The following is a 27,380-nucleotide window of genomic DNA, read 5'->3' as shown; positions in this document are numbered from 1 at the left end:
ATGAGCAGGAAGTAATATTTTCACTCCCTGTCTGACCAGTACAGAAACAAGCACAATGTTTTCCTATATGCTCTTGGCATTTCTTGGACAGCAAAGGAAGGGAGCGTTACCTGTCTGAACCTATTTGCATATTATGGACCCTGAGAGAACTCCGAGTCTTAAAAATGCGTCTCTTTACTTGCATGTGTCTAACGTTCTGTTTGTACTTAGTAAATGTTTGTACTTAGAAAGCTGTTGAATAGAGAGAAGGTGAAAATTGTTCTTGGACAGGGATTGTGACTGGATAAAAGATTTTACAAGTTGGATGGGACCATTATTACTGATTTCTTTATTGATTCGTTTTCCTTTTTAAGAAATTGATGTACAAGACATAGAGTACTGTGCAAAAGTTTTAGGCAGGTGTGAAGAAATGCTATAAAGTAAGAATGCTTTAAAAACTATTTATTTTAATTGTTTATTTTTATCAATTTACAAAATGCAAAGTGAGCGAACAGAAGAAAAAGCTAAATGAAATCAATATTTGGTGTGACTACCCTTTGGATTCAAACCAGCATCAATTATTACTCTTGCACACATTGTACACTTTAACAAAGTCAGGGATTGTGTAGGAGTCAGGTGTATGTAGGACTCAAGTGTATGAATAACCAGTTATACCAAGCAGGTGCCAATGATCATCAATTTCTTATGTAAGTTGACACACAGTCATTAACTAAAACCTATGTAGGAGGCTTAAACCTGAGTGAAGAACAGCCAAACTCTGTTACCAAGGTGAGTTTGTGGAAGACAGTTTCATATCACAGGTCATACATCATGGCAAAACTGAGCACATAAGGTAGTTATATTTCACATACTGTGCTGCATGTGGTCCCCCAGCCCCCTTTATACTTACTTGAACTGCTGTAGATCCAATGTAATTAATAACGATCATCAGCCTAAAGAAGAACAAAGAGTCCTGGAAATGCTGGCTTACCCCCCGACGGAGTCCTGATCTTAACATCATCAATTTTATAGGCATGATAGAGGGGTCGCTATGGGGGCTAAATATGCCCCCAGTTTGGCGAACTTCTTTATGGCACTATGGGAGGAGGATGTCATCTATGCCCAACGGAGGCCTCAGGTGGTGTTATGGGCTAGGTATATAGATGACATCCTCCTCCTGTGGGATGGCAGTCAAGAGGACTTGGATTCCTTTATGAGTGAGCTGAATGCTAATGATCGCGGCATTCGGCTCTGCTATGAGGCCAGTCAAACTGAGATCAATTTCTTGGATTTAAAAATTGGGGTGAAGGATGGCCAGTTTACTATGGCTACTTTTTTTAAAAATACAGATCGTAATTCATATATACCCACTGACAGTTGCCACCATGAGGCTTGGCTAAGATCGGTGCCAAAAAGTCAGCTTATACGTCTGAAGCATAATTGCTCTGATCATAGTAAGTTCTTACTTCAGGCTAACATTTTGATTAAACGCTTTCTTGAGAAAGGGTACCCTGAGGCTTCCCTTAAGAGCACGTTAGGTGAAGTTGCATCTTTGGATAGGAGTGTTTTACTGAAGAGTAAAGCACCTAAACCGGATAGGATACCATCTATTCCCTTCATATCCACCTATTCCATACAGCATAGAAATGTGGCGAAACTCATTAGGAGGCACTGGCATGTTCTTACGAATGATCATGTATTGGGTAACGTCCTTCCAGCTAAGCCACAGGTGATCTATAAGGGTGCTCCCTCTCTTAGAGGCAGAGGGCAGAGTGGCCCCAAACGTCCTTGATCCCCCTGTAGCTAAGAAAGGGTTTTTTGAGTATTTGACTGGCTTCTTTCAATGTAGGAGGTGTAGGGTGTGCTCTCTTAGCGGTTGCACACAAAGAAGAACACACAGATTTGTTTCTACCAGTACCTTGGCAGAATTTGAGATTAAAACATTCATTACATGCTCCACCGAACGGGTTGTCTACCTCCTCCAATGCCCTTGTGGGCTACAATACATTGGGAGGACGAAGCGCCCCCCCCCCTTTCCGTTAGGCTCAATGAGCATGTAACCAACATTCTAACTGGTTTTCCCAAACATCCGGTTTCTAGGCACTATCTCGAGGTTGTTGCCTTATAAGTTTATGTGAAATCTCCATTAATAACTGTAAAATATTGTAATAATGAATATATTTCAAAAAGGGTTTCATTTAAGCTTTTGCTAAGAGCAGAGAATGTGGGCCAAGGCTTGTATATGCAAACAAGGGAGAGCCAATTCCATTGTTCTACACCTACTCCTTTGAAAGGGTGCCATGCTGGGATATGCAATGGACCTAACTTCCTGGGGAAATACAATTAACATACTTGGCCAACATAGTCACAAGGATTTGCATGAAAGGGGGCCGACTTATGGAGTAAGCCCTCCAATCATGATCCAAGCTAGGCCAACCAATGAGACATCAGCTTGGTTTGATATACTCAGAGCCAAGGGGGAGGTAACCCCTCTCTTTCTGATAGACCAGCGAGCTGAAAGGAGCTTTGGTAAGGATGGGTAATTATGGGAAAGGAATGCCCTTTTACTTGTAACTAAATATGTGTGTAGATTACTGTATTGAGGAATATACCCTGTATTCCTTCATGTAAATACTTTATTTCAACCTAATATTTTCTTCCTTGGTGTAAGGCGATAGATAGACGATTGTGTATTAGCTAGACTTTCAACTGTGTCCTAATAAATGTTATTATATTTTAAGCTTTCACTCTTGATCGAAAAGAACTCTTATTTAACCCACATCATATCTATGAGATATGAAAAATCTTAAATATAGATTTTTCAGGGTAACAAGGTTCATAATCGAGATCCTGACGATTTTTTGGGGGATTGATAAGTACACCCCCCCATTGGAGTCGGGGTTCCCTAATACGTGGGATCTGTAGATTGGAGATGGCCTGGATATACAAATTAAAATGTTACACTCCCTTTGGTCTTAATGTTGAGGTAGATCTTAATGCTTTTATAGATAATTCGTGAGTAGTCTATTTCTATTTTTGTACACTTGATGTGAACCTTTGGTGGCTATACCTCAATATCAATTTGGTTTAGGTATATGATCTTTTTATATTTAATCTTATTTTGGCTAATTCTAGATTAGTTCAGCTTTAGTGATTGTTTTTATTTTTGTATTAATATTTTTTCATTAATACAATTTTTTCACTGTTATATTTTTCATTTTTTATATTATTATTCATTTAATTTGGTCCTTCTGTACATTTAATTTAATGTCCGGCATGTTAATCTCAATGATTAATATTTAATATATTTCCTATTAGTGCCCTTATGACAATTTTTTATTATTTACTTATTGTCATTCTAGTTATTTAATCTATATTTCTTACATATGTACCCCGTATCCATGTATCATTGTCATTCTAGGTAATTAATTAATTTTTTACTTGTTTACTCCTCATTCATGTTGTTATCTAATTCCCCACTAGATGGCGTATTGGGATATCTATCTAATTGGATGATTTCCGATGAACGCCAATTTTTTATTTTATTTTTTAATTATATAAATATATATCTTTTCGATATATTTAATTTTTGATATTTGCGCTCGTTTGGGCTTTCATTTAGTTCTTGTTTATGGTTTTTCAAGTCTGTTTCTTTGTTAGTTTATAACATACTTGTTATGCTTTCATCACTTCCTGCTTCAGACTGGGAGTTTTTGGTGCTACCATCTAAGTTTCACAACGAGGAGTGGTTTTGTGTGCTTATTTATATTGATGAGTCAGTGCGTCGCCCGTTCCCTAGACAACGTCTTTCTAAGACGAAACGTACATCGGATGGTTGACGCGCTGATGTCATCGGTGTTGTCTCATCTCGAACGGGTGTCTGCAGGCCAGCCGGGCTACTAATTTACTTCGTTCATTTATGCCTTTTATCCATTGAATTTGCGTAAGTGTAAACCCCCTTTTTTAAATAAAATCTTTGTTTACTGAGTTACACTATGGAGATCCGTTTTTGTATCTTTTTGGGTCCTCCTTTCTGATTGTCCTTATTCACTGGATGGAGCCTTCCTGCCTTCCCCCTCCCATGGTGAGGTTGGATTAGGACGCCTCCATTGAACGGATACATATTTCAATACAGGCTGCTTTACAGCTTGCCTCTGGTAAGCGTGCATCCCTTCTGGTGGTGGATTTTGCACTTGATGATATTTGATGAACTTCATTGCACTCATTATTGGATACCATCTGTGTTCTTTGGAACTTTTATTCCTCTTTTGGGATTTAAAATATTTTTTTCACTTTATTATATCTGAACTTTCAGGACTATTTTTTCTGATCGCTTTTTTGTAATATGTGTGTCCTTCAGGGATATCTGTCATTATATTTCAATTTTTATTGCACATTATTTTCACTTATAGTTTAGCGCAGTTCATTTTTCTTGTTTTATTCTTCGTTATTTGTGTATGCCTCGCAAATCGGGACTGCAGCTTTGGAATTTTTAGTGTGAAGTGCGGTAATCTATTGTTTCTGTTCTTAACATCATCAAGTCTGTCTGGAATTACATGAAGAGACAGAAGGATTTGAGGCAACCTACATCCACAGAAGATCTGTGGTTAGTTCTCCACGATGTTTGGAACAACCTACCCACCGAGTTCCTTCAAAAGCTGTGTGCAAGTGTACCTAGAAGAATTGATGCTGTTTTGAAGGCAAAGGGTGGTCAGACCAAATCTTGATTTAATTTGGAATTTCCCTTCTGTTCATTTACTTTTGTTTTTTGTTTTTTTTTACTTGTTTTGGTAATTTCTTGTAAAATAAACTACTAAGACTACTATTTCTGAAAGCTTTCTTAATTTACAGCATTTTTCACACCTGCCTAAAACTTTTGCACCATACTGTATATTGAAAAATTGTTAAAACCAACCCTCACACAGACAGCCTTAGTGAAGTCTGTAAATATCTGTTCAAAAGAATTGTTTTTCTATTCCATTTGAGCATTTTTACATCAACTGCTATATTATTTACTGCAAGTTACATGGTGTTCTTTCTGACATTTGTTATGGAAGTAAAGAAAGTATTCACAATGTACTGATGTTGAAAACTAAAGGACAAATACAGATACACAATGTAACCTTCTAACAGTTTGTTTAAAATTCATTCTGTTGGCATTCACCCAATATCCTGGTTAGATTCATTTTGCCCTGTGAGAGCTTTGTCACTCTAACATTTATTTATTTATTTACTGATTTTATAGAGGTGAACTGGAATCTTCTGAAAACTCAAAGCATCCTATTGGTTAATTAACATAAATATGAAACATAGCTCAGGAATTATTTCTGCAAAAGCTAGAAAGTACAAATAACGAAATGGTCGCTATGATCTATAGTGGAATACCAGGGAAGGAAAATGCTTCCCCGCCTTTATCCACATATTGATTGAATAAAAAAAAATAAATAAAAAAAAAACCTCTCTGGTTTCATTATAGACCTTATTTTAGACCTAGCAATGTCATTTTTGGATCTTTGTGCTTCTCGATGGTGGGAAATGACAGAAGGGTGCTGTGTTCCTGAAAAAATCACAGTATCTAGCCTCAGTACTCCTCTCAAGAGCTTTCATGCTGTATGTAAGCAGTGGAATAGTCCTTGGAAATGAGTTATAAATGAATTATGAAAAATCAAAATGAATGTCAGTCTGGAGTAATAGTACTTCCCATGTTCCATTTGCAAACAGACTGCCCTAGGTAACATCCACATATGATGCCGAGGCTGCATGATTGAAAGAACTGAAATCAAATGAATGGGAGGTGACGGGGCAGGGATAGTAAGGCCATGGAAGAAATGGCCAGATGATGATGAATGTCTTGCAGTCAGGAAATGTGGTGGGCTCTGTCTGACTTCTTTTAGGTCTGGAAAGACAGATTTTTTTTTTCTGGAAGGTTCTAGATACATAGGGGTTGATTTGCAAAAATCTGGTTCAGCTCTGCATAGAAATCAATCTTTTTCCAGGTTTTTATTTTGTCAAAGCTTAATTGAACAAGCTGAAGTTAGAAGCTGATTGGCTACCATGCACAGCTGCACCAGATTTTGCACTCTCCAGTTTTAGTAAATCAACCCCATATTTTGTTTTCTGCTGACTGGCATATGCGTCTGAGAGAAGAGTCTTGCATGCAGCAGACTTCTGGCTAATGATGTTCCAGCAGGAAGACAGAAGGAGGCAAAAGTAATTGTTAAAAAATGTCACATGATACAGTTAATGGTGTACCTAGGAGATATCACCTTTCCTCCTTTGAAACAAGCTATCCTTAGCAGCATGCAGATCTTGTTTTCTGGCAAGAAGCCAGGTGCTTTATTGGACACCCTTCTATACGTTGATGCAGCCTGGTACTAAAAGGACACCTAGTGCAAACATTTCTGCTTCTCTGCTTGATAATAGACTGTTGCTGATAAAGAAAATGTTTAAATTTCCACCACTGTGCATGAGTCTTCTGTCATTTAGTGACATAAAGAAACCTGTGAAAAGGTTGTAGTGGGAAGTCATAAGGGAGTAATGTGACTTGGATGATATGAGGCTGTTGTGGAATTTTGAAGATGATAATAACATATACTATAAGTGAGGGGGTATCTTTCATCCAAAAAGAAAGATGCTCTTGCTGGAATGTATGAGCTCATGCTGTATAGAAATGTTAGAAAAATATTTGTTTGAGAGTAGGACAGTGGACGTGAAGTCCTGCCCCCCAAGTACAGATGTTGGAATAACCAGAGATTCGGAATTTTGCCGAAGCCATATTGAATGCTAGAAGATGCCAGTTTATAGATATTGATATGGCCTACTGAATTCAGGATGTGTCCAGAGGAAAAGCCTCAATTTTCATTACATTGGAAAAGTCTGCATCTTTGGCTTTCTTTTATAGTGTGGGGCATTGATGAAAAAAAAAGTTGTTTGAATTTAAGTTACAATCCTGGCACAAGAGGGTCACTTGGGAGCCCCACAACAAAAATTATAATTAGATCCTGTGTCAAAGGGTCTAGTGAAAAATTATGTTTGCTTTCAACATTAATTTGAGATGCTTTTGAGATTATTCAGAATTACTTAATTAATGCATTTGACCTGCAATTTACCGCCTTCTAATCTGAATTTGACCTAATTCAAGCTGCTTTTGCATTTCTATATGTAGTATCTGTAGTGAGACCAAAGCAGTTCTGACACAAACAAAAGACCATCAAACAAAAGCCATCAATATATGTCCTTACTGTAGCATTGCCATAAGACTTGTTTGAATGAAAGCACCTAATGAACTGAGCAACAATTCTTGTAGATGAGGAATCAAAGCAGAGGAATAAATCCTGGAATTGTGCAGTTAAAACCTAACCACAATCTCCATCCTTCTATGAATGATACATGACCTATGAATACAGGAGAGGAACATTCATTCATCCACCCGTCCTCTATTCAAAGATCCCAAGGGTAGTTTGGATTATTGCCAGAGTTCAGCTTTAAGACCTGATTGAGAACCTACTGAGTTAAGGGATCCACCCCCACACCTTTCTTAGTTTCTTATTGCTGCATGAGCTCAAGTTTTAACATTTTCCTGGAATTCAGCTTTAAGTAGCGTAGAGTAGCAGATTATTCTTGGGCAGCTTTCCCAAAAGTGCTGACCAATTAGGCTTTTTGTTTGAGTAGACTGGGTGGGAAAAAAGGAAGGTACCAAAGGCAGGATTTAAAAAGAAAGTCTAGTAATACTACCCCCTATGGGGTACATGTACCAATGCAAAAGTAGTTTTTTTTTTTAAAAATACCATTAATTAGGAAGCAGCTCCTTAAAAAAGAGCAACCTGTACCTGTACGTTGTACTAAAGCAAAAGTGAAATTTTGAAAGAAAGAAAATACCATTAAAATTGACGCTAAATGACATTTCCCGGCCAATTTGCTCTGTTTGTAAATACAGTGGCTGGAGATTTTCAACATCTACATCCTAGATAAGGGTCTGGTATGAACTGTAAGGGGGATCCCATGAAAAAAAGGCTTGGGGTTCCCCGTAAAAATTCATACCAGACTCTTGTCCTTGAGTGTCTGATATGGATTTTAAGGGGGTGCCTCATGTAAAAGAGGAAAAAAATGACATGTGGCAGGTGAATAAACACACAACATTTTACTATACCTTTATTAAAAAAAAAAAAAAAAAAAGTCTCATGATGTAAATCTATTGTCCATCATATAAACCAGGGATGAAGATCCACAAGAATCCCAATGAACAATGCCTGCAAACCCACTAAAACAAAGCATGTCAATCCGCTGGGACTATCCGCTTCCAAGAGACTCTTGCTGTGAATGACTTTTCCCCATCAGCCAAATAAATGTAAACAAAGGGGTTTAAGGATGCTGACTGATGTCATTGACTAAGTATGGTCATGGAAATCTGAAAATTAAGTTTGCCAATTTGACAAATTTTAAACATGTAAAAGTTCAGGTCAAACTCTATGTGTCAAACTCTACAAGGCCATGAACTCAAATCTCATCCCTATTCACAAGATGAAGACATCAATGGCTAATGCTGTTAATTTAGCGGGTCATTCAAGCACACAAAATAGGGGCGGAGATTCTGGTGCTGATGTCACATCGCTGAGCAATCCTGAGTCGGCAGCAGCATTCCAGTGAGTTACCTGGATTCACTGTTCTGGATTTTATACTGTTATATTAGTTTTGATAATAAACCTACTACACCATGGGAAACCTCTTTGGGCTCTTGGCGAGCTTTATTTATCTCCACCTGGAATACATGAGGAGGTACCATTGCTGCACTGATTCCTGTGGGATTTCCAACCATTCTTAGGTTTACATGCTGCTGTAATGGTAGCCAATTGTTCTGGTGAGTTTTAAATTCACTTGATGTTGGTGGCTGGTCACTCAGGCACCATTTGAGAAGTATCTTCACGATCACTGGCGTTGCTGTATCACTTTCACTTTATTATATACACTGTGGGGCTTAATTTTTTCTTTTGGACTTTTCTATCATTTATTTTACATCTTTTTTTCATTTTTTGCATTAGTAGCTTTCGTGCTTTATTATATGTTCAACATTGCATATTGAATTTATTTATTTAGCATATTGGTGCTACACTATTGTTTTGCAGAAAACAAATAGCAGGGCAAGAAAGAGACACTCAATGGTGACAAAGCCAGTTTAACTGCAAAATATTCATGTCTCATTTTTTCGCTCTGTTCTGTAAACTTTGCATCCAATAGATACAGCAGGGTTATTTCTATCAGTACGGCAGGGTTGGTTCTCCTATTGTGTCTCTTCTCGCTGTATATGTCTTTCTTATATCAAAGTAATGCCTTGTCACTGAAAATATTTTATTATATTCTTTATTGATTCAGAAAATATCATACATTTTTAATATACAGTTGTAACTCATCACAAAATTGAATTGCACTGAAAATATTTTATGAATTAGTCTTATTTTTACTGCTCGACCTTGTTTGTTTTACTTTTATTGTACAGCGCTGCAAAAAATAGTAATACATAAAAGTAATGCCTTTCTGAATGTACCTTTATTATTTAATTAATCTATTGACTGTGCTTCGTACATACAATAGCCTTGGCCTCATGTTTTCACACTTGTGGATACAATTTATCGCTAAAAAGGGACACCAATAATTGCACATTATTTTTCAGATATACTAATGCCCCATACACATGAGTGGAATTTCCGTCGGAAAAATCTTGGATGGTTTTTCCAATGGAATTCCGCTCAAGCTTGACTTGCATACACACGGTCACACAAAAGTTCTCTGAACTTTGGACCATCAAGAATGCGGTGACGTACAACACTACGACAAGCCGAAAATGTTTCCGAGCACGCATCGAATTATTTCAGAGCATGCGTGTTTTTTTACGCGTCGGAATTGCATACAGACGAATAGAATTTCCGATAGGAACTTTTTCTGACGGAAAAATAGAGAACCTGCTCTCAATCTTTTGCTGGCGGAAATTTTGCCAGAAAAAGTCCGATGGAGCATACACACGGTCAGAATTTCCTACCAAAAGCTCACATCGGACTTTTGCTGGCGGAATTTCCGCTCATGTGTACGGGGCATAAGAGTTTAAAAACTAAACTGAAAAGTTCCTATTATCTCTACGGTCACAAGACAATTGTGTAGGCTAGACTCTTTCTGTAAATGCTCATTGCATGGCTGTCATGCTGATTATGGATCAGCTGAACACCCCCCCCGGTTTGGTTCGCACCAGAACATGCGAACAGGCAAAAAATGTGTAAGCAACATGAACTGGGATAGGAGAAGGAGATGCTCTTTTGTTGCTTTGTAATTGTTTTCTTTGCCTCTCATGCGAAGACCTAGAATCATTGCGGATAATAGGAAATCACTGTGATTTCTTCATCAGGAAAGATGGAAGTAGATTTGATAGAGAATAATTGATAAAGAGTCACTCTGAATAACTTCTTCATTTGCAGAACTTTTCAAGAACAGTCTGTATCTCTATATGTGTACTAGTAGCTTTACCGCCACCTCTTTACCACTACTTCCCATCTGCATGGTACTTCCAAGTAGAGCTAAAGAAAAGTCACTCTGAATAACTCCTCCAGCTTAACTGATTGGAATCCCGGGGCATTGTTGAACCCAAAGTCACAGGCCATCACCACCTGTCTCACTGACTTGCGTACCAACATCCCTCAGCCTCTGGCAGTACCCTTCCCTTGGGCTTTCACTCACGTGATCAATAGTCCATGTGCCACTCATAAATGATCGATTTCCCAGTTTGCTTCTGCTTAGTTGCTACTTCTTCTGCAATGATTCTTTCATCCCTTTCCTCTTTTCTGGCACGCTCCCTTCCCCACAGGGCGGCCAATGACACCAGCGACTACATGCTGTACAGTGTCATCTACTCCTCTACGGGTGTCGGTTCCCCACCCTCCTCGCAGGGGGGGGGGCTCCGTTGGCTCCCCGGAGGGGAAACCTCTCCCCTCCGGGAACCAGGCTGAGTCTCTCTCCAAACTCGAATTCCTGACTCACCAATTCCTGACTTTTTATATGAGAGTCCCGCCTCCTGCCAAACAAATTAAGGATTGGCCAGAACTCGCACACAAACTACCTGTCACTCAGATTCCAAATAAACAAACAGGCCTATATGGTACAAGCCTGCCTAAATTTACCTGAAATTGTAAGCTAACAAAAAGGTCACCTACATAAAAGTAGGTGCCCACTACATATATATATATGTATATATTACACTGCCTGTATGTCACTAAATAACCTGCCTGCCAAATCTAGCTCAGTCTATCTCCTTGAGCCATGATTGGTCAAAGGCACCCTTTGGCCAGTTATGGCTCTCGCAGCAGAGTGTGCTGTGATTGGCCAAAGCATGCAGGTCAGATGCATGCTACATCACTGCCCTCGCAGTACATTATGGGGTGTTCCGCTCTGCTCGAATTTCCCATGAACGCCCCATATGTTCGGTTTGTTTGCGAGCAAACGAACACTTGGTTTTCAAGTCGAACCGCAGGCTCATCCGTAATGCAGATCCAATTACTTCAATACTTCTATGTCCCTGACCTGAACCAAACTGATCAGTGGCTCATTCTGGCTTTACTTGCTGCAAGTTTAGTAAGGCTGCTTTCTCACTGATCTTTTTTTCTTCTGCTTTTGCGTTAAAAAAAGCGGAAGAAAAATTAATGATCATTATATCCTGTGGAACTCTTCACACTGATCAGTTGTGGGTCCACTGCATTTTGTAAAATCGTGCTTGCTGCATTTTTGGTGCATGAACCTCCCTCCCAATTGAAATAAATGGAAACTGCATCAAAAACACACCTGTGGATGCGTTTTTGGTGCATTTTTTGAGACACATGTACGCGTTACGCCAGTAGGGGACCCCTACTGAAGAAGTCACGCCTACTGATGTAACGCATACGGGGTGGAGCCATGCTGTCTACATCATGTCTACGTCATCCCGCGGCCATCTCACTTATACGGGAACTGTTCAATACCTGGGTAGCCCTGCTTAAGTGCTGTGTTTGTGAGTATTTTACCTCTGTTTTAACTGGAGCAATACAATTTTAAACAGAGAGCACTAGATCTTAAATTTTTGTTCCTCTCTATACCCGATACCCCCGAGTGAGATCTGAGGCTCAGGGAGCCAACAGGGAGGAGTGGGAAATACAGAGGAGCAGCACGCCAACAGCAAGCCAGATAGATCTCTTGATTACCCCCAGAGGGGACCTGCTGATTTTGACCCGCTGGTGAAACAGGTATCAAAATAGGAGGTGAGCTGCCAGAGCACACTGGTGGTTGTGTGCACTTGCACATTGGAAAGATTTTTGCACAATTTGGTGGAGAAGCACGTTCAGAATCTTTTTGATTTTTGTTTTTTGATGTTGGGTTTTTATATATGGACTTTGTATATGGACTGTTGATCACTGTGTCACTTTATTAGTCATTTCATTTGTCAATATATTATGTTTTTTGTTTGAGATTATATCTCAATATTTCACTACAATTGTACTGGTAGTGCAGCACTGTTTTTTGATACCATGGTATATGCATAGTTACATTGGTCCAAAGTGGACCAATGTAACTATGAATAAAATATCCATTCCTGGAATTCATCTTGCATTTGAGATCAGTTTGAGATGCTTTAGAGATCCTTCTTAGCTCCTTCACAATTGCTTCTAACCTCCTTCAGACATGCTTCAAAGTTGCCTCAACGTCCTTCCAGCTACTTTTGCATCAAAATCTTTATCATTTGTATGATGGGAAAACTATTTTGATGCAAATAAATGTCCACTTACTGTACACATGACCTTAGAATGCTACCTCCCACAAAAAATGCCCCCCGGCCTCCGAGATAAACTTTGCTCCTCCACAGTGATTTCTGGTTTTCATTGTATAAGGAAAATTAATAAAGGGTAGAGTTGAGGGAGGCAGCTCAAAACTACAGGACAATGCAATACTCTGATGTTCCATTTCCCTGCACAATTTCTGATTTGTTACTGTAATTATTCTCATTACAGTACTTTAGGAACAATCCTGCAGCATAAAGATTTTATCTAATTCCTGATCACTTCAAAAAAGAAATAACCTCATTGACTTTCTTTTCATTGTTTGTCTTAGAAATGGAAGCGTGATCGTGGTTTTCAATGCGCTCTTTGCTCAGATTTTACCTAGCGAAAAGATTCAGACAGAATTGAGAAGTGGGATTGAGAATAATCATTCTAATCTTACAAAGTGGTTTGAAATAGATGTCCAAAGTGTCATCATTGCAGGTAAGCACAATATGTTTGAGTTAGAGGGGGGTTCTTTATTTTATGTTTGCATGCAGGCTATCACTGATTGAGGTCTGCCTCCCATCTGTGCATGCATATTTATTAACCACTTGCCTGCTGGGCACTTTCACCCCCTTCCTGCCCAAGCCAATTTTCAGCTGTCACACTTTGAATGACAATTGCGCGGTTATGCAACATTGTACCCAAATGCCTTTTTTTTCACACAAATAGAGATTCCTTTTGGTGGTATTTAATCACCACTGGGTTTTTTTTTAATTTTTTGCTAAACAAACGAAAAAAGACCAACAAATAAAAAAAAAAAATTCATAGCTTGTTAAAAAAACAGGTAATTTTCTCTCCTTCACTGGTGAAACTACTGAAGCTGCACTGATGGGTACTGATAGGCGGCACTGATAGGTGACACTGATGGGCACTGATAGGTGACACTGATGGACACTGATAGGTGGTACTGATGGGCTCTGATAGGTGGCACTGATAGGCAGCACTGATAGGTGGTACTGATAAGTAGCGCTTATGGGCACTGATGGGCACTGATAGGTGACACTGATGAGTAGGCACTAATGCGCACTGATTGGCAACACTGATGGGCACTGATTGGCAGCACTGGTGGGCACTTCTGGGACTGCACTGATGATCAGGACACTGTTCATCAGTGACCTGATTATCAACGCTGATGGCCTTTTAACACAAGTTGGTTATCAGTTCTCTTCTTCTCTCCTCATGCTGTCAGTGTGAGGAAAGAAAAGCCGAAAACCGGCTTGTGTTTATATCCATGATCAGCTTTCATTGGACACAGCTGATCACATGGTAAAGGGCCCTTTACCCCTATCTACCCTTATCTATGATCACCTGAGTCCGAAGATCATGGGAGGACATCAATAGATGCCTTCTCGACAAAGTAAGCCCGCGCTGTAGCCATCATTCGGCTATAGCATGGGCAGGAAGGGGGTTAAGCAAGGCATGTTGCATTAGGACAGACCCGAATACTTTGCATGGCCTGGTAGCGCACTTCAATGCACAAAAACTGCACCTACAGCATCTTTTGCAAACCATAGTGAGGAACATTTATCAATACTAGAGAAGCCAGAATCTGGAGCATCCATGCATGGCAACCAAGTAACTTCTATCTTTCATTTTTAAAGCCTAACTGAACAAATTGAAGCTAGATGCTGATTGGTTGCCATGTACAGCGGCTCCAGATTCAGGATTCCAGTTTTGACAAATTCCCCTCATTATGGGCATTGTGATGAGCTGTAGCAGAGGTGGGTTTTCGTTTTCCCCAACTTGTTCATTCCCCAACTCAGTTGGGGTAGGTGGTACACTTTGGTGGGGGAGGGTCAGCCACGCCTCTTCACCATTGACCTCTGGGGACCCGCCTCCTGACCTTTCACATTTGGGGAGGTCCCTATTCCAATCCCTGAGTCCTAGCTTTGTTATTCAAGGGGAAACCCTAACCCTAACCCCTAACCCTAGCCCTAATCCTAACCCCCTAACCTTAACCCCCTAACCCTAAACACTAACCCTAACCCCTAACTCTTAACCCTATGTGCATCTCCACTTAGTGACTCCCCTACCCTAAAACCTCTATCTTTCCCAGATCCCTCTGAGTTTGTCAGAAAAACAACCCTAACCCTAACCTTCTAACCCTAACCCTCACCCCATAAACCTAACTGACCTTTGACCTATGAACTTTAACCCTAACCCTAATTGCATCTAAATTTAGTGACTCCCTCATCCTAAAACCCCTACCTTTCCCAGATCCTGCTCGGTTTGTTGGAAAAAGGGTTAAAAAAAATTGTTTGGCTTGCTCGCTTCGCTCGCTCCCCTGTAGAAACTCATAGGATGCGCGGGCTGCCTTTCTTAGGGTTTTGTTACAATAAAACCACCCGTTTATTTTGAATGTTCTGGCAGTGCGGCTCAACACATGAAATAAAAAATGATCTTCGGCATTTTCAGCAATACAGCACACCTAGTATGTGCTTTGTGGTGCTCTATAGAGCAGAGACTGTGACAGCTAATGCATATGTGCATTGCTGTGTCAGTATAATGCAGTGTCAAAAGCGTTGTACCTTAACATGTGTTGCAGTAACTTTGGGTAAAACCCTAATTTTTACCAAATGTTGTCACAATACAGAAATGTGGAGCAAGCCTGGAACCAACTATACAATGCAGGCAAAGAAGGACAGGGAATGGTATTGAGCCATTACTCTAATCATTCAGTTGTGTATAAGATAGAGCTTTGGCTATTGAGCTTTGTAAACAACATTTTTTTTGTTTTGTTTTTTACTGAACAGCTAAGAAAAGACAGGTAAACATTTGATATACTGTATTGTAAGAATTGTAAGCAATATTTCATATTAACCTGACTAAACAAATGAAACAAAAAATGTTTAAAACTTATATTTTTGAATGAAACCTAATAAAGGGAATCATTATTAAAACATTATATATTAAATACATTCACTTTAACATTAAACTACCTTAAGAGCATGTTAGGCGTGTTTCATTTATTTCAAATATTTAGTATATACAGTATCTCACAAAAGTGAGTACACCCCTCACATTTTTGTAAATATTTTATTATATCTTTTCATGTGACAATACTGAAGAAATTACACTTTGCTATAATGTAAAGTAGTGAGTGTACAGCTTGTATAACAGTGTAAATTTGCTGTCCCCTCAAAATAACTCAACACACAGCCATTAATGTCTAAACCCCTGGCGCCCCTAAGTGAAAATGTCCAAATTGGGCCCAATTAGCCATTTCCCCTCCCCAGTGTCTTGTTACGTGTTAGTGTTACAAGGTCTCAGGTGTGAAGGGGGAGCAGGTGTGTTAAATTTGGTGTTATCGCGCAGTCTCTCTTACTGATCACTAGAAGTTCAACATGGCACCTCATGGAAAAGAACTCTCTGAGGATCTGAAAAAAAAGAAGTGTTGCTCTACATAAAGATGGCCTAGGCTATAAGAAGATTGCCAAGACACTGAAACTGAGCTGTAGCACAGTGGCCAAGACCATACAGCGGTTTAACAGGACAGGTTCTACTCAGAACAGGCCTCGCCATGGTCGACCAAAGAGGTTGAGTGCACGTGCTCAGCGTCATATCCAGAGGTTGTCTTCGGGAAATAGATGTATGAGTGCTGCCAGCATTGCTGCAGAGGTTGAAGGGGATAGGGGTCAGCCTGTCAGTGCTCGGACCATATGCCACACACTGCATCAAATTGGTCTGCATGGCAGTCATCCCAGAAGGAAGCCTCTTATAAAGATGATGCAAAAGAAAGCCCGCAAACAGTTTGCTGAAGACAAGCAGACTAAGGACAAGGGATGAGCTTCGAGTTCAAGTCGAACCCATGTTCAACTCGAAAATCGCATGTTCGACCGTTTGCCGAATTTAGAACGTTATGGACTGTTCGTGCCAAATTCGAGTGGCGCATCACGGCCCATAATTCACTGCAGCATCGCAGTGCATTGCTGGCTGATGATTTGCCAAGCATACACTATGACCCGCATGCTTGGCCAATCACAGCACCGTCTGTACAGAGAGCCGTAATTGGTCAAAGCCAGGGTGGCTTTGGCCAATTATGGCTCAGGGGGTTTAGTACACGCCCAACACTATATAAGGCTGCCTGCGTGGCGGCCTTATGTAGTGTGTTGCAGCGGCTGTGGAGAGATAGACAGAGAGACAGTGTCATTTGATTTAAGTTAGAGTAGGCAGTTAGCTGCACTCACAGTGTATTGTGTATATATATATATATGCATCCTACTGACAGGCAGGCAGGTGTTTTTACAGTATTTACAGCTACCTGAAGAAAATTGCTAGTGTTCTTCTGATCCTATTAGTCCTATTAGCTGCAGTATTTACAGTTAGTGTAGTGCGTCCTCTGCACAGCGTGCACCTAAAGCTACCTGAAGAAAATTGGTGGTGTTCTTCTGATCCTATTAGTACCGCAGGCAGCTGCAGTATTTGCAGTTAGCATAGTGCGTCCTCTGCACAGTGTGCACCTAAAGCTACCTGAAGAAAATTGGTGGTGTTCTTCTGATCCTATTAGTACCGCAGGCAGCTGCAGTATTTACAGTTAATGTACTGTGTCCTCTGCACAGTGTGCACCTAAAGCTACCTGAAGAAAATTGGTGGTGTTCTTCTGATCCTATTAGTACCACAGGCAGGCAACTGCAGTATTTACAGTTAGTGTACTGCATCCTCTGCACAATGTGCGCCTAACGCTACCTGAAGACAATTGCTGTTGTTCTGATCCTATTAATACCACAGGCAGGCAGCTACAGTATTTACAGTTAGTGTAATGTGTTCTCTGCACAGTGTGCACCTAAAGCTACCTGAAGAAAATTGGTGCTGTTGTTCTGATCCTATTAGTACCACAGGCAGGCATCTGCAGTATTTACAGTTAGTGTACTGCGTCCTCTGCACAGTGTGCACCTAAAGCTACCTGAAAAAAAATTGGTGGTGTTCTTCTGATCCTATTAGTACCGCAGGCAGCTGCAGTATTTACAGTTAGTTTACTGCGTCCTCTGCACAGTGTGCACCTAACGCTACCTGAAGACAATTGCTGTTGTTCTGATCCTATTAATACCACAGGCAGGCAGCTACAGTATTTACAGTTAGTGTACTGCGTCCTCTGCACAGTGTGCACCTAAAGCTACCTAAGGAAAGGCAGACAGTCACAAGCCAATAAAAGAGGGCAAGCAGGCTCTGTGTCTAGAGGCAACAGTGCTGGTCTTGGAGATGGTGCATCCTCATCAGCACGCGCCCGTGGGACACGCTTGTCATTTTTTTTGGTAGCTGGCCGTGTTGAGCCGCAACATGCCGAAGACTTGGTAGAGTGGATGACCAAGCCGTCCTCATCCTCCTCATCCTCTCTCACCCAGGCTCAGGGTACTTTGTCTAGCAAAGCAACGTGGCCTCTTCTCTCGGCTTAATGGCATCAGTCACTCTTTCCCTAGCCCCACCATGTCCTCCTGAGGAGTCCCCCGAACTGTTTGACCACAGTGTTGGGCACATGCTCCAGGAAGATGCCCAGCGTTTTGAAGGCTCCAATGATGGTACCCAGCTAGAGGAAGGCAGTAACGTGAGCCCAGAGAGAGGGAGTGCCCAAGAAGGACAGCAATCTGGCAGATATGTTCCCCCAGCTGCAGCATACTGCCAGCTTTGCTCCAGTGATGAGGAGGGAGGGGATGATGAGGTCACTGACTCCACGTGGGTGCCTGATAAGAGAGAGGAGGAGGAGGCACATCTCCAATGAGGCAGGGTGCCCGCCAGGGGCCAGCTTAAGGGCAGCACACCGATTATATCACACCGCAGAGCTCTGCATGTGCAGGGCACTGCTGTTTCTGCGCGTTATTCCAAAAGTTCTTTGATGTGGGCCTTTTTTGAGACGTGTGCATAAGATCCCACCGCTGCTATTTGCAACATATGTCTCAAGCGTATCTCGCGTGGCCAAAACATCACCCACTTGGGCACCACATGCTTGACCAGACATATGTCGACCTGCCATGCAATTCGTTGGCAAGCGTACCTAAAAGACCCACACCAAAGAACAAAGCAGACCTCTCCTTGCTCCTCATCAGCTAGGATTTCCAATCCCACTATACCTTCAGTCGTCTCTGAAACCTGCACTGAGAGGAATGAAGGTGTAGAGTTAGGTGTGTCACAGCCAAGTACTTGCGGGCAATCTGCTATCGGTACACCGACGTCAGATTGTACCAGGCAAATTTTCCTGCCCCAGCTGCTACACCACTGAAAAAAGTTCGCTCCCAGCCATCCACATGCCCAGCAGTTGAATGCTAGCTTGACTAAATTGCTAGCACTTCAACTGCTGCCTTTTCAGTTGGTAGATTCTGCCTCCTTCCATGAGTTTGTGGAATGTGTGATTCCTCAGTGGCAGGTTCCCAAATGCCACTTTTTCTCATGGAAGGCGATTCTTGCTCTCTACCGGCATGTGGAAGGCAATGTCTTGGCCTCGCTGGACAGGGCGGTCAGTGGTAAGGTGCATATTGCTGCTAACTCATGGTCCAGCAGGCATGGACAGGGACGTTACCTATCTTTCACCGCACACTGGGTGACTCTTCTGGCAGCTGGGAAGGATGCAGGACAGGGTGCAGTAGTGTTGGAGGTTGTTCCACCACCACGCCTCCAAAATTCTACTAGTGGTGATTCTGCCACACCTCTCTCCTCCACCCCCTCCTCTTCTTCTTCCTCCATGGCCTCTTCCTGTGCTGATTTGTCCTCGGAACTAGCGGTGCTCCATAGGCGTTCAAGGCGTTATGCAAGCACGCAGGCAAAAAGATGCCATGCGGTGCTTGAGCTGGTGTGCTTGGGGGACAGGAGCCACACTGGGGCAGAGATTCTGTCAGCTCTGCAGGGGCAGGTTCAGAGGTGGTTGACGCCACACCAGCTTAAGTCAGGTATGGTGGTTTGTGACAATGGCACCAACCTCCTCTACGCCCTCCAACAAGGACAACTGACCCATGTGCCCTGTTTAGCTCACGTCCTTAACTTGGTGGTGCAGCGGTTCTTGGGCGGGTACCTAGGCTTACAGGATGTCCTGAGGCAGGCCAGGAAAGTCTTTGTGCATTTTCGCAGGTCATATAATGCCAGTGCTCGGCTGGCTGACCTCCAAAAGGAATTTAACCTGCCCAGGAACCGCCTAATCTGTGACATGCCCACCAGGTGGAACTCAACATTGGCCATGCTGCAGCGGCTGCACGTGCAGCAGAGGGCCATTAATGAGTACCTTTGCGACTATGGCACCAAGACAGGGTCGGGGACCTTGTTTTTTTTTCCCCACGCCTGTGGGCTATGATCAGGGATGCATGCACCGTCCTGTCACCATTTGAGGAGGCCACGAGGATGGTTAGCAGTGACTGTGCATGCATCAGTGACACTGTCCCTCTTGTCCACCTGTTGGAGCACACGCTGCGTGGAATAATGGACAGGGCACTTGAGGCAGAACAGAGGGAGGAAGAGGAGGACTGCCTTACCTCTCAAAGCCCTCTTTATCCAGACAGTGTTCCTGCGTGAATGCCGAACACACAGGAAGAGGAGGAGGAGGATTGTGTCAGCATGGAGGTGGAGCCTGGCACTCAGCATCAGCAGCAGTCTTCAAGGGATCATTTACAGTCCGAAGAAACCCATGGACTTGTACGTGGCTGGGAGGAGGTGGCTGCAGATCATGTCAACCTTAGTGACCCAGAGGAATCCGGACCGAATGCCTCAGCAAAACTATGCTGCATGGCTTCCCTGATCCTGCAAAGCCTGCCGAAGGATCCTCGTATTCGTGGCATCAAGGGGAGGGATGATTATTGGCTGGCAACCCTCCTTGATCCACGTTATAAGGGTAAGGTTGCTGACCTTATCTCGCAGAGGGAGCAGAAGATGAAACGTCTTCGGGAGGCCTTGCAGAAAGGTTTGTGCAATGCGTTTCCAGAGCCTGGGAGGTTACAATTTCCTGGTCCTCCTGGACAACATGTTGCTGAGGCTTCGGTCAGTCACAGAAGGAGCAGTGGAGAAGGTGGCCGTCTGACCGATGTGTTTAGACAATTTTTTAAGTCCGCAGCCCCAATGTCTGATCGGTTCCAGCAACCATCGGCAGCGTCAGATTCACATGGTGCAGGATTACCTAGGGGCAAGATCAGACTTGGACACCTTTCTCACCGAAAATCTTCTGGGTTACTGGGTCTTGAGGATGGATCACTGGTCAGAGCTTCCACAGTATGCAATTGAGCTACTGGCCTGTCCTGCATCCAGCGTTCTTTCGGAATGCACATTCAGTGCTGCTGGAGGATTTGTAACCAATCATAGGGTGCGCCTGTCCACCGAATCGGTCGATCGGCTGACCTTCATAAAAATGAATCAGTCTTGGATCACCAGCTACCAAGCACCTGATGCTGATGTAACCGATTGATTTTTTTTTAAAAGTGAGATCCCTTCAAGACTGCCTATGCTGATGCTGAGTAACTATCCTGTTATGCTGAGTGACAATCCTCTTCCTCCTCAATTTTTATGCTGAGAGCTTGTAAGAACATTTTGGTTCTGGGCACCGCCACCAGTGGCTAAGGCCCAATTTTTCTGCCCCTGTTTAACAGGGGCATGTAATTACAATTTTTGATGCAATACTTTGCAGCAGGGCTCATTCCTGCGCTCCAACTATAGCATCTGTGAGGGGTTGCAGTGTTGTGGCACCAGCACCAGTGCCCAAGGCCCAATTTTTCAGCCCCGGTTTAACAGGGGTGTATAATTGCAATTTTTGATGCAATACTTTGCAGCAGGGTCATTCCTGCGCTCCAACTAGAGTATCTGTGAGGGGTTGCAGTGTTGTGGCACCAGCACCAGTGCCCAAGGCCCAATTTTTCAGCCCCTGTTTAACAGGGGTGTGTAATTACAATTTTTGATGCAATACTTTGCAGCAGGACTCATTCCTGTGCTCCAACTATAGTATCTGTGAGGGGTTGCAGTGTTGTGGCACCAGTGCCTAAGGCCCAATTTTTCTGCCCCTGTTCAACAGGGACATGTAATTACAATTCTTGATCTAATATTTCACAGCAGGGCCCATTCCTGCGCCCACCAAGAGTAACTGTGAGGGCTTACAGTGTTGTGGCAACACCACCACCACCACCAAAGGCCCAATTTTTCTGCCCCTGTTCAGCAATGGCATGTAATTACAACACCAACACCTAAGGCCCCAATTTCTGCAGAGTATATAGGGCAGGCCCCTACTTTCAACCATCCAACTTACAAACCACTCCTACTTGCAAACGGAAGGAGACAACAGGAAGTGAGATGAAATCTACCCCTAGGAAGGGAAATTCTCTCCTGTAAGAGTTAATATGGGAAAAATGTGTTTCCTCTTCACTGATGCTTATCACCAATCCTCGTTTCACTAAAAACCCCAAATTTTCAAAAAACATTTGTCATTGGGACAGAAAGTGAGGTGAAATCTTCTGAAGAGGTGCACAGAGAGCAAAACAAATGTTACAGGGGTGATAACCCTTCCCTATGTTTTCCAAAAAGCTTAAAAATAGATTTTTTGGCTGGAGCTACACTTTAAAAATGTACCAGTTCAAAATTACAAACAGATTCTACTTAACAACAAACTTACAGACCCTGTCTTGTTTGCACCGCCTGTATACTGCTGTTCAGAGTATATAGGGCCTGGGGGCCCCACGCCTTTGCTTTTTCTAATTTGGGTGCGGGGTTCCCCTTAATATCCATACAAGACCCAAAGGGCCTGGTAATGGACTGGGGGGTGGGGGGTACCCATGCCGTTTGTCTCACTGATTTTCATCCATATTGCTGGGACCCGACATTGCATTAATGCCGCAAGCAGTTTTAAATTACTTTTATTCCTTTAAAAATGTCGTTTTGTGTAGGGACTGTTCTAAGCACAGGAAACATGTGCCACTTTACAGGCATACTATAGACACCCAAGGTACAATATTTAAAGGAATATTTCACTTTTTTAAAACTTTTTTTTGCATTGATACATATCCCCTGGGGCAGGACCCGGGTCCCCAAACCCTTTTTATGACAATAACTTGCATATTAGCCTTTAAAATTAGCACTTTTGTTTCAAACGTTCAAGTCCCATAGACTTTAATGGGGTTCTAAAGTTTGCGCGAACATTTGGTCTGTTCGCAGGTTCTGGTGCGAACCGAACAGGGGGATATTCGGCTCATCCCTACTCAGGAAGATCATTCAGTGCTTATTCCGGATCTCTCCGGAAATCAGGAAATGTTCCCCCGCCAGCTTTGTGTTCCCCTTATGGTGACAAGATGATCTAGCTCACCGTCTCAGATGGGATGGATGGATGAATCCTCAGATTTAAAATGGGTAAAAAACATGGGGACTCCTCGTGGTGTAGTATGGTCTCAACCGTGCACTTACATAAAAAACAAAATTGCTGCTGGCTGTAAATCTCTCCACTATAGCCAGTGCAATCCTTCAAACAGTCAAAAAAGCATAAATTCAAAAAAGCATCTGTGCAGCAGCGTGTGTGCATCGTCCCTACGATCGTTTCAATATATGTAACATAATCAGGGGTACGCCCACACGCTCACGGCTGCACTTTAAATACTTCTCCTGGGAAAGGAAAAGCTCCACCATAGATTAACTGAAAAAACACCCCTACATCCATTGGAAGATGTGAAACCCCAGGTGATTGATGTATACTGTGTCAGCTGACAAGGAACTAATAAATTGGCTGACTCGGGACTTAATGATTGGTGCATACTATGTCAGCTGACAAAAAAAAGGAACAAATCAGCTGACTAAGGATTTGATGATTGGTTAATTATCAATCATCAAATCCTTAGTCAGCTGATTTGTTTGTTTCTTGACAGCTGACATAGTATGCCTTGCGAAAGAAGATGAGTGAAAGGTGATGGACTGGCCAAACATGTCTCCAGACCTAAACCCTATTGAGCATCTGTGGGGCATACTCAAACGGAAGGTGGAAGAGCAGAAGATGTCGTCATAGTGGAGTGGAAGAGGACTCCAGTGGCAACCTGTGAAGCTCTGATGATGTTTACTTGCTGCCTAATATATCCCACCAACGTTCAGATGCCATTGTAACAAGATAATCAATGTTATTCACTTAAAGTGGCCCAGTCTCCGAAGGGAGGGGATCATGCTCTGCTTCAGTATGTCACAGTACATGTTGGCATTCATGGTTCCCTCAATGAACTGTAGCTCCCCAGTGCCAGCAGCACTCATGCAGCCCCAGACCATGACACTCCCACCACCATGCTTAACTGTAGGCAAGACACACTTGTCTTTGTACTCCTCCTCTGATTGCCGCCACACACGCTTGACACCATCTGAACCAAATAAGTTTATCTTGGTCTCATCAGACCATAGGACATGGTTCCAGTAATATGTGTCCTTAGTAGGGATGACCTGAACACCCACTGGTTCGGTTCGCACCAGAACCTGCAAACGGACTGAAAGTTTGCGCAAACTTTAGAACCCCATTAAAGTCTATGGGACTCGAACGTTCGAAATCAAAGTGCTAATTTTAAAGGCTAATATGCAAGTCATTGTCCTAAAAAGGGTTTGGGGACCCGGGTCCTGCCCCAGGGGACATGTATCAATGCAAAAAAAGTTTTAAAAACGGCCGTTGTTTCGGGAGCAGTGATTTTAATGATGCTTAAAGTGAAAAAAAAAGTGAAATATTCCTTTAAATATCATACCTAGTGGGTGTCTATAGTATGCCTGTAAAGTGACGCGTGTTTCCCATGCTTAGAACAGTCCCTGCACAAAATGACATTTTTGAAGGAATAAAAGTCATTTAAAACTGCTTGCGGCTTTAATGTAATGTCGGGTCCCGGCAATATGGATGAAAATCAGTGAGACAAATGGCATGGGTACCCCCCAACCCCCAGTCCATTACCAGGCCCTTTGGGTCTTGTATGGATATTAATGGGAACCCCGCACCCAAATTAAAAAAAGCAAAGGCGTGGGGCCCCCAGGCCCTATATACTCTGAACAGCAGTATACAGGCAGTGCAAACAAGAGGGGGTCTGTAGGTTTGTTGTTAAGTAGAATCTGTTTGTAATTTTGACCTTGTACATTTTTAAAGTGTAGCTCCAGCCAAAAAATCTATTTTAAGCTTTTTGGAAAATATAGGGAAGGGTTATCACCCCTGTAACATTTGTTTTGCTGTCTGTGCACCTCTTCAGAAGATTTCACCTCACTTTCTGTCCCAATGACAAATGTTTTTTGAAAATTTGGGGTTTTTATTCAAACAAGGATTGGTGATAAAGCATCAGTGAAGAGGAGACACGTTTTCCCATATTAACTTTTACAGGAGAGAATTTCCCTTCCTAGGGGTAGATTTCATCTCACTTCCTGTTGTCTCCTTCCGTTTGCAAGTAGGAGTCGTTTGTAAGTTGGATGTTTGAAAGTAGGGGCCTGCCCTATATATTCTGCAGAAATTGGGGCCTTAGGTGTTGGTGTTGCCACAACACTGTAAGCCCTCACAGTTACTCTTGGTGGGCGCAGGAACAGGCCCTGCTGTGAAATATTAGATCAAAAATTGTAATTACATGCCATTGTTGAATAGTGGTAGAAAAATTGGGCCTTTGGTGGTGGTGCTGGTGCCACAACACTGTAAGTCCTCACAGTTACTCTTGGTGGGCGCTGGAACGGGCCCTGCTGTGAAATACTATATCAAGAATTGTAATTACATGCACCTGTAGAACAGGGGCAGAAAAATTGGGCCTTTGGTGGTGGTGGTGGTGGTGTTGCCACAACATTGTAAGCCCTCACAGTTACTCTTGGTGGGTGCAGGAATGGGTCCTGCTGTGAAATATTAGATCAAGAATTTTAATTACATGTCCCTGTTGAACAGGGGCAGAAAAATTGGGCCTTAGGCACTGGTGCCACAACACTGCAACCCCTCACAGATGCTATAGTTGGAGCACAGGAATGAGCCCTGCTGCAAAGTATTGCTTAAAAAATTGTAATTACACGCCCCTGTTAAACAGGGGCAGAAAAACTACCCCAACACTGCAACCCATCACAGATGCTATAGTTGGAGCGCAGGAATGAGCCCTGCTGCAAAGTATTGCATAAAAAATTGGAATTATACGCCCCTGTTAAACAGGGGTAGAAAAATAGGGCCTTGGCCACTGGCTATCAGCATGAAAATTGAGAAGGAAGAAGATTGTCACTCAGCATAACAGGAAAGTCACTCAGCATCAGCATAGGCAGTCTTGAAGGGATCTCACATTAAAAAAAAAAAAATCTCTTACATCAGCATCAGGTGCTTGGTAACGGGTGATCCAAGACTGATTCATTTTTATGAAGGTCAGCTGATCGACCGATTCTGTGGACAGGCGCACCCTGTGATCAGTTACAAAGCCTCCAGCAGCACTGAATGTGCATTCCGAAAGAACGCTGGATGCAGGACAGGCCAGTAGCTCAATTACATACTGTGCAAGCTCTGACCAGTGATCCATCCTCAAGACCCAGTAACCCAGAGGATTTTAGGTGGGAAAGGTGTCCAAGTCTGATCTTGCCCCTAGGTAATCCTGCACCATGTGAATCAGACGCTGGCGATGGTTGCTGGAACCGATCAGACACCACCGCTCCTTCTGCGACTGAGCGAAGCCTCAGCAACACGTTGTCCAGGAGGACCAGGAAATTGCAACCTCCCAGGCTCTGGAAACACGTTGCACAAACCTTTCTGCAAGGCCTCCCGAAGATGTTTCATCCTCTGCTCCCTCTGTGATGGCAAGATAAGGTCTGCAACCTTACCCTTGTAAAGTGGATCAAGGAGGGTTGCCAGCCAGTAATCATCCCTCCCCTTGATACCACGAATACGAGGATCCTTCGGCAGGCTTTGCAGGATCAGGGAGGCCATGCAGCGTAGGTTTGCTGAGGCATTCGGTCCAGAGTCCTCTGGGTCACTAAGGATGACATGATCCGCAGCCACCTCCTCCCAGCCCCGTACAAGTCCATGGGTTTCTTCGGACTGTAAATGATCCCTTGAAGACTGCTGCTGATGCTGAGTGTCAGGCTCCACCTCCATGCTGACACAATCCTCCTCCTCCTCCTCTTCCTGTGTGATCAGCAGGCACGCAGGAACACTGTCTGGATAAAGGGGGCCTTGAGAGGTAAGGAAGTCCTCCTCTTCCTCCCTCTGTTCTGCCTCAAGTGCCCTGTCCATTATACCACGCAGCGTGTGCTCCAACAGGTGGACAAGGAGGGACAGTGTCACTGATGCATGCACTGTCACTGCTCACCATCCTTGTGGCCTCCTTAAATGGTGACAGGCCAGCGCATGCATCCCTGATCATAGCCCACTGGTGTGGGGAAAAAAAACAAGGTCCCCTGACCCTGTCCTGGTGCCATAGTCGCATAGGTACTCATTGATGGCCCTCTGCTGCATGTGCAGCCGCTGCAGCATGGCCAACGTTGAGTTCCACCTGGTGGACATGTCACAGATTAGGCGGTTCTTTGGCAGGTTAAATTCCTTTTGGAGGTCAGCCAGCCAAGCACTGGCATTATATGACCGGCAGAAATGCACACAGACTTTCCTGGCCTGCCTCAGGACATCCTGTAAGCCTGGGTACCTGCCCAAGAACCACTGCACCA

At 42.9% G+C, this 27,380-nt stretch overlaps 1 protein-coding gene across 1 annotated transcript in view; it reads left to right on the top strand.

Annotated features, from left to right (window-relative positions):
• The window catches only part of TMPRSS15 (transmembrane serine protease 15), a 615,681-nt gene that overhangs the window by 82,001 nt on the left and 506,300 nt on the right, over positions 1-27,380 (top strand). Inside the window, exon 4 of the mRNA XM_073617070.1 lies at positions 13,099-13,250. Coding sequence (XP_073473171.1) covers positions 13,099-13,250 — 152 coding nt within the window. The remainder of the gene's footprint in view (positions 1-13,098; positions 13,251-27,380) is intronic.

The sequence above is a fragment of the Aquarana catesbeiana genome, linkage group LG02 (genome assembly GCF_042186555.1).
Source record: "Aquarana catesbeiana isolate 2022-GZ linkage group LG02, ASM4218655v1, whole genome shotgun sequence".
In the NCBI taxonomy this organism is placed as follows: Eukaryota; Metazoa; Chordata; class Amphibia; order Anura; family Ranidae; genus Aquarana; species Aquarana catesbeiana.
Note: the sequence above shows the minus strand (reverse complement) of the source record. Positions and strands in the feature narration are given on the sequence as shown.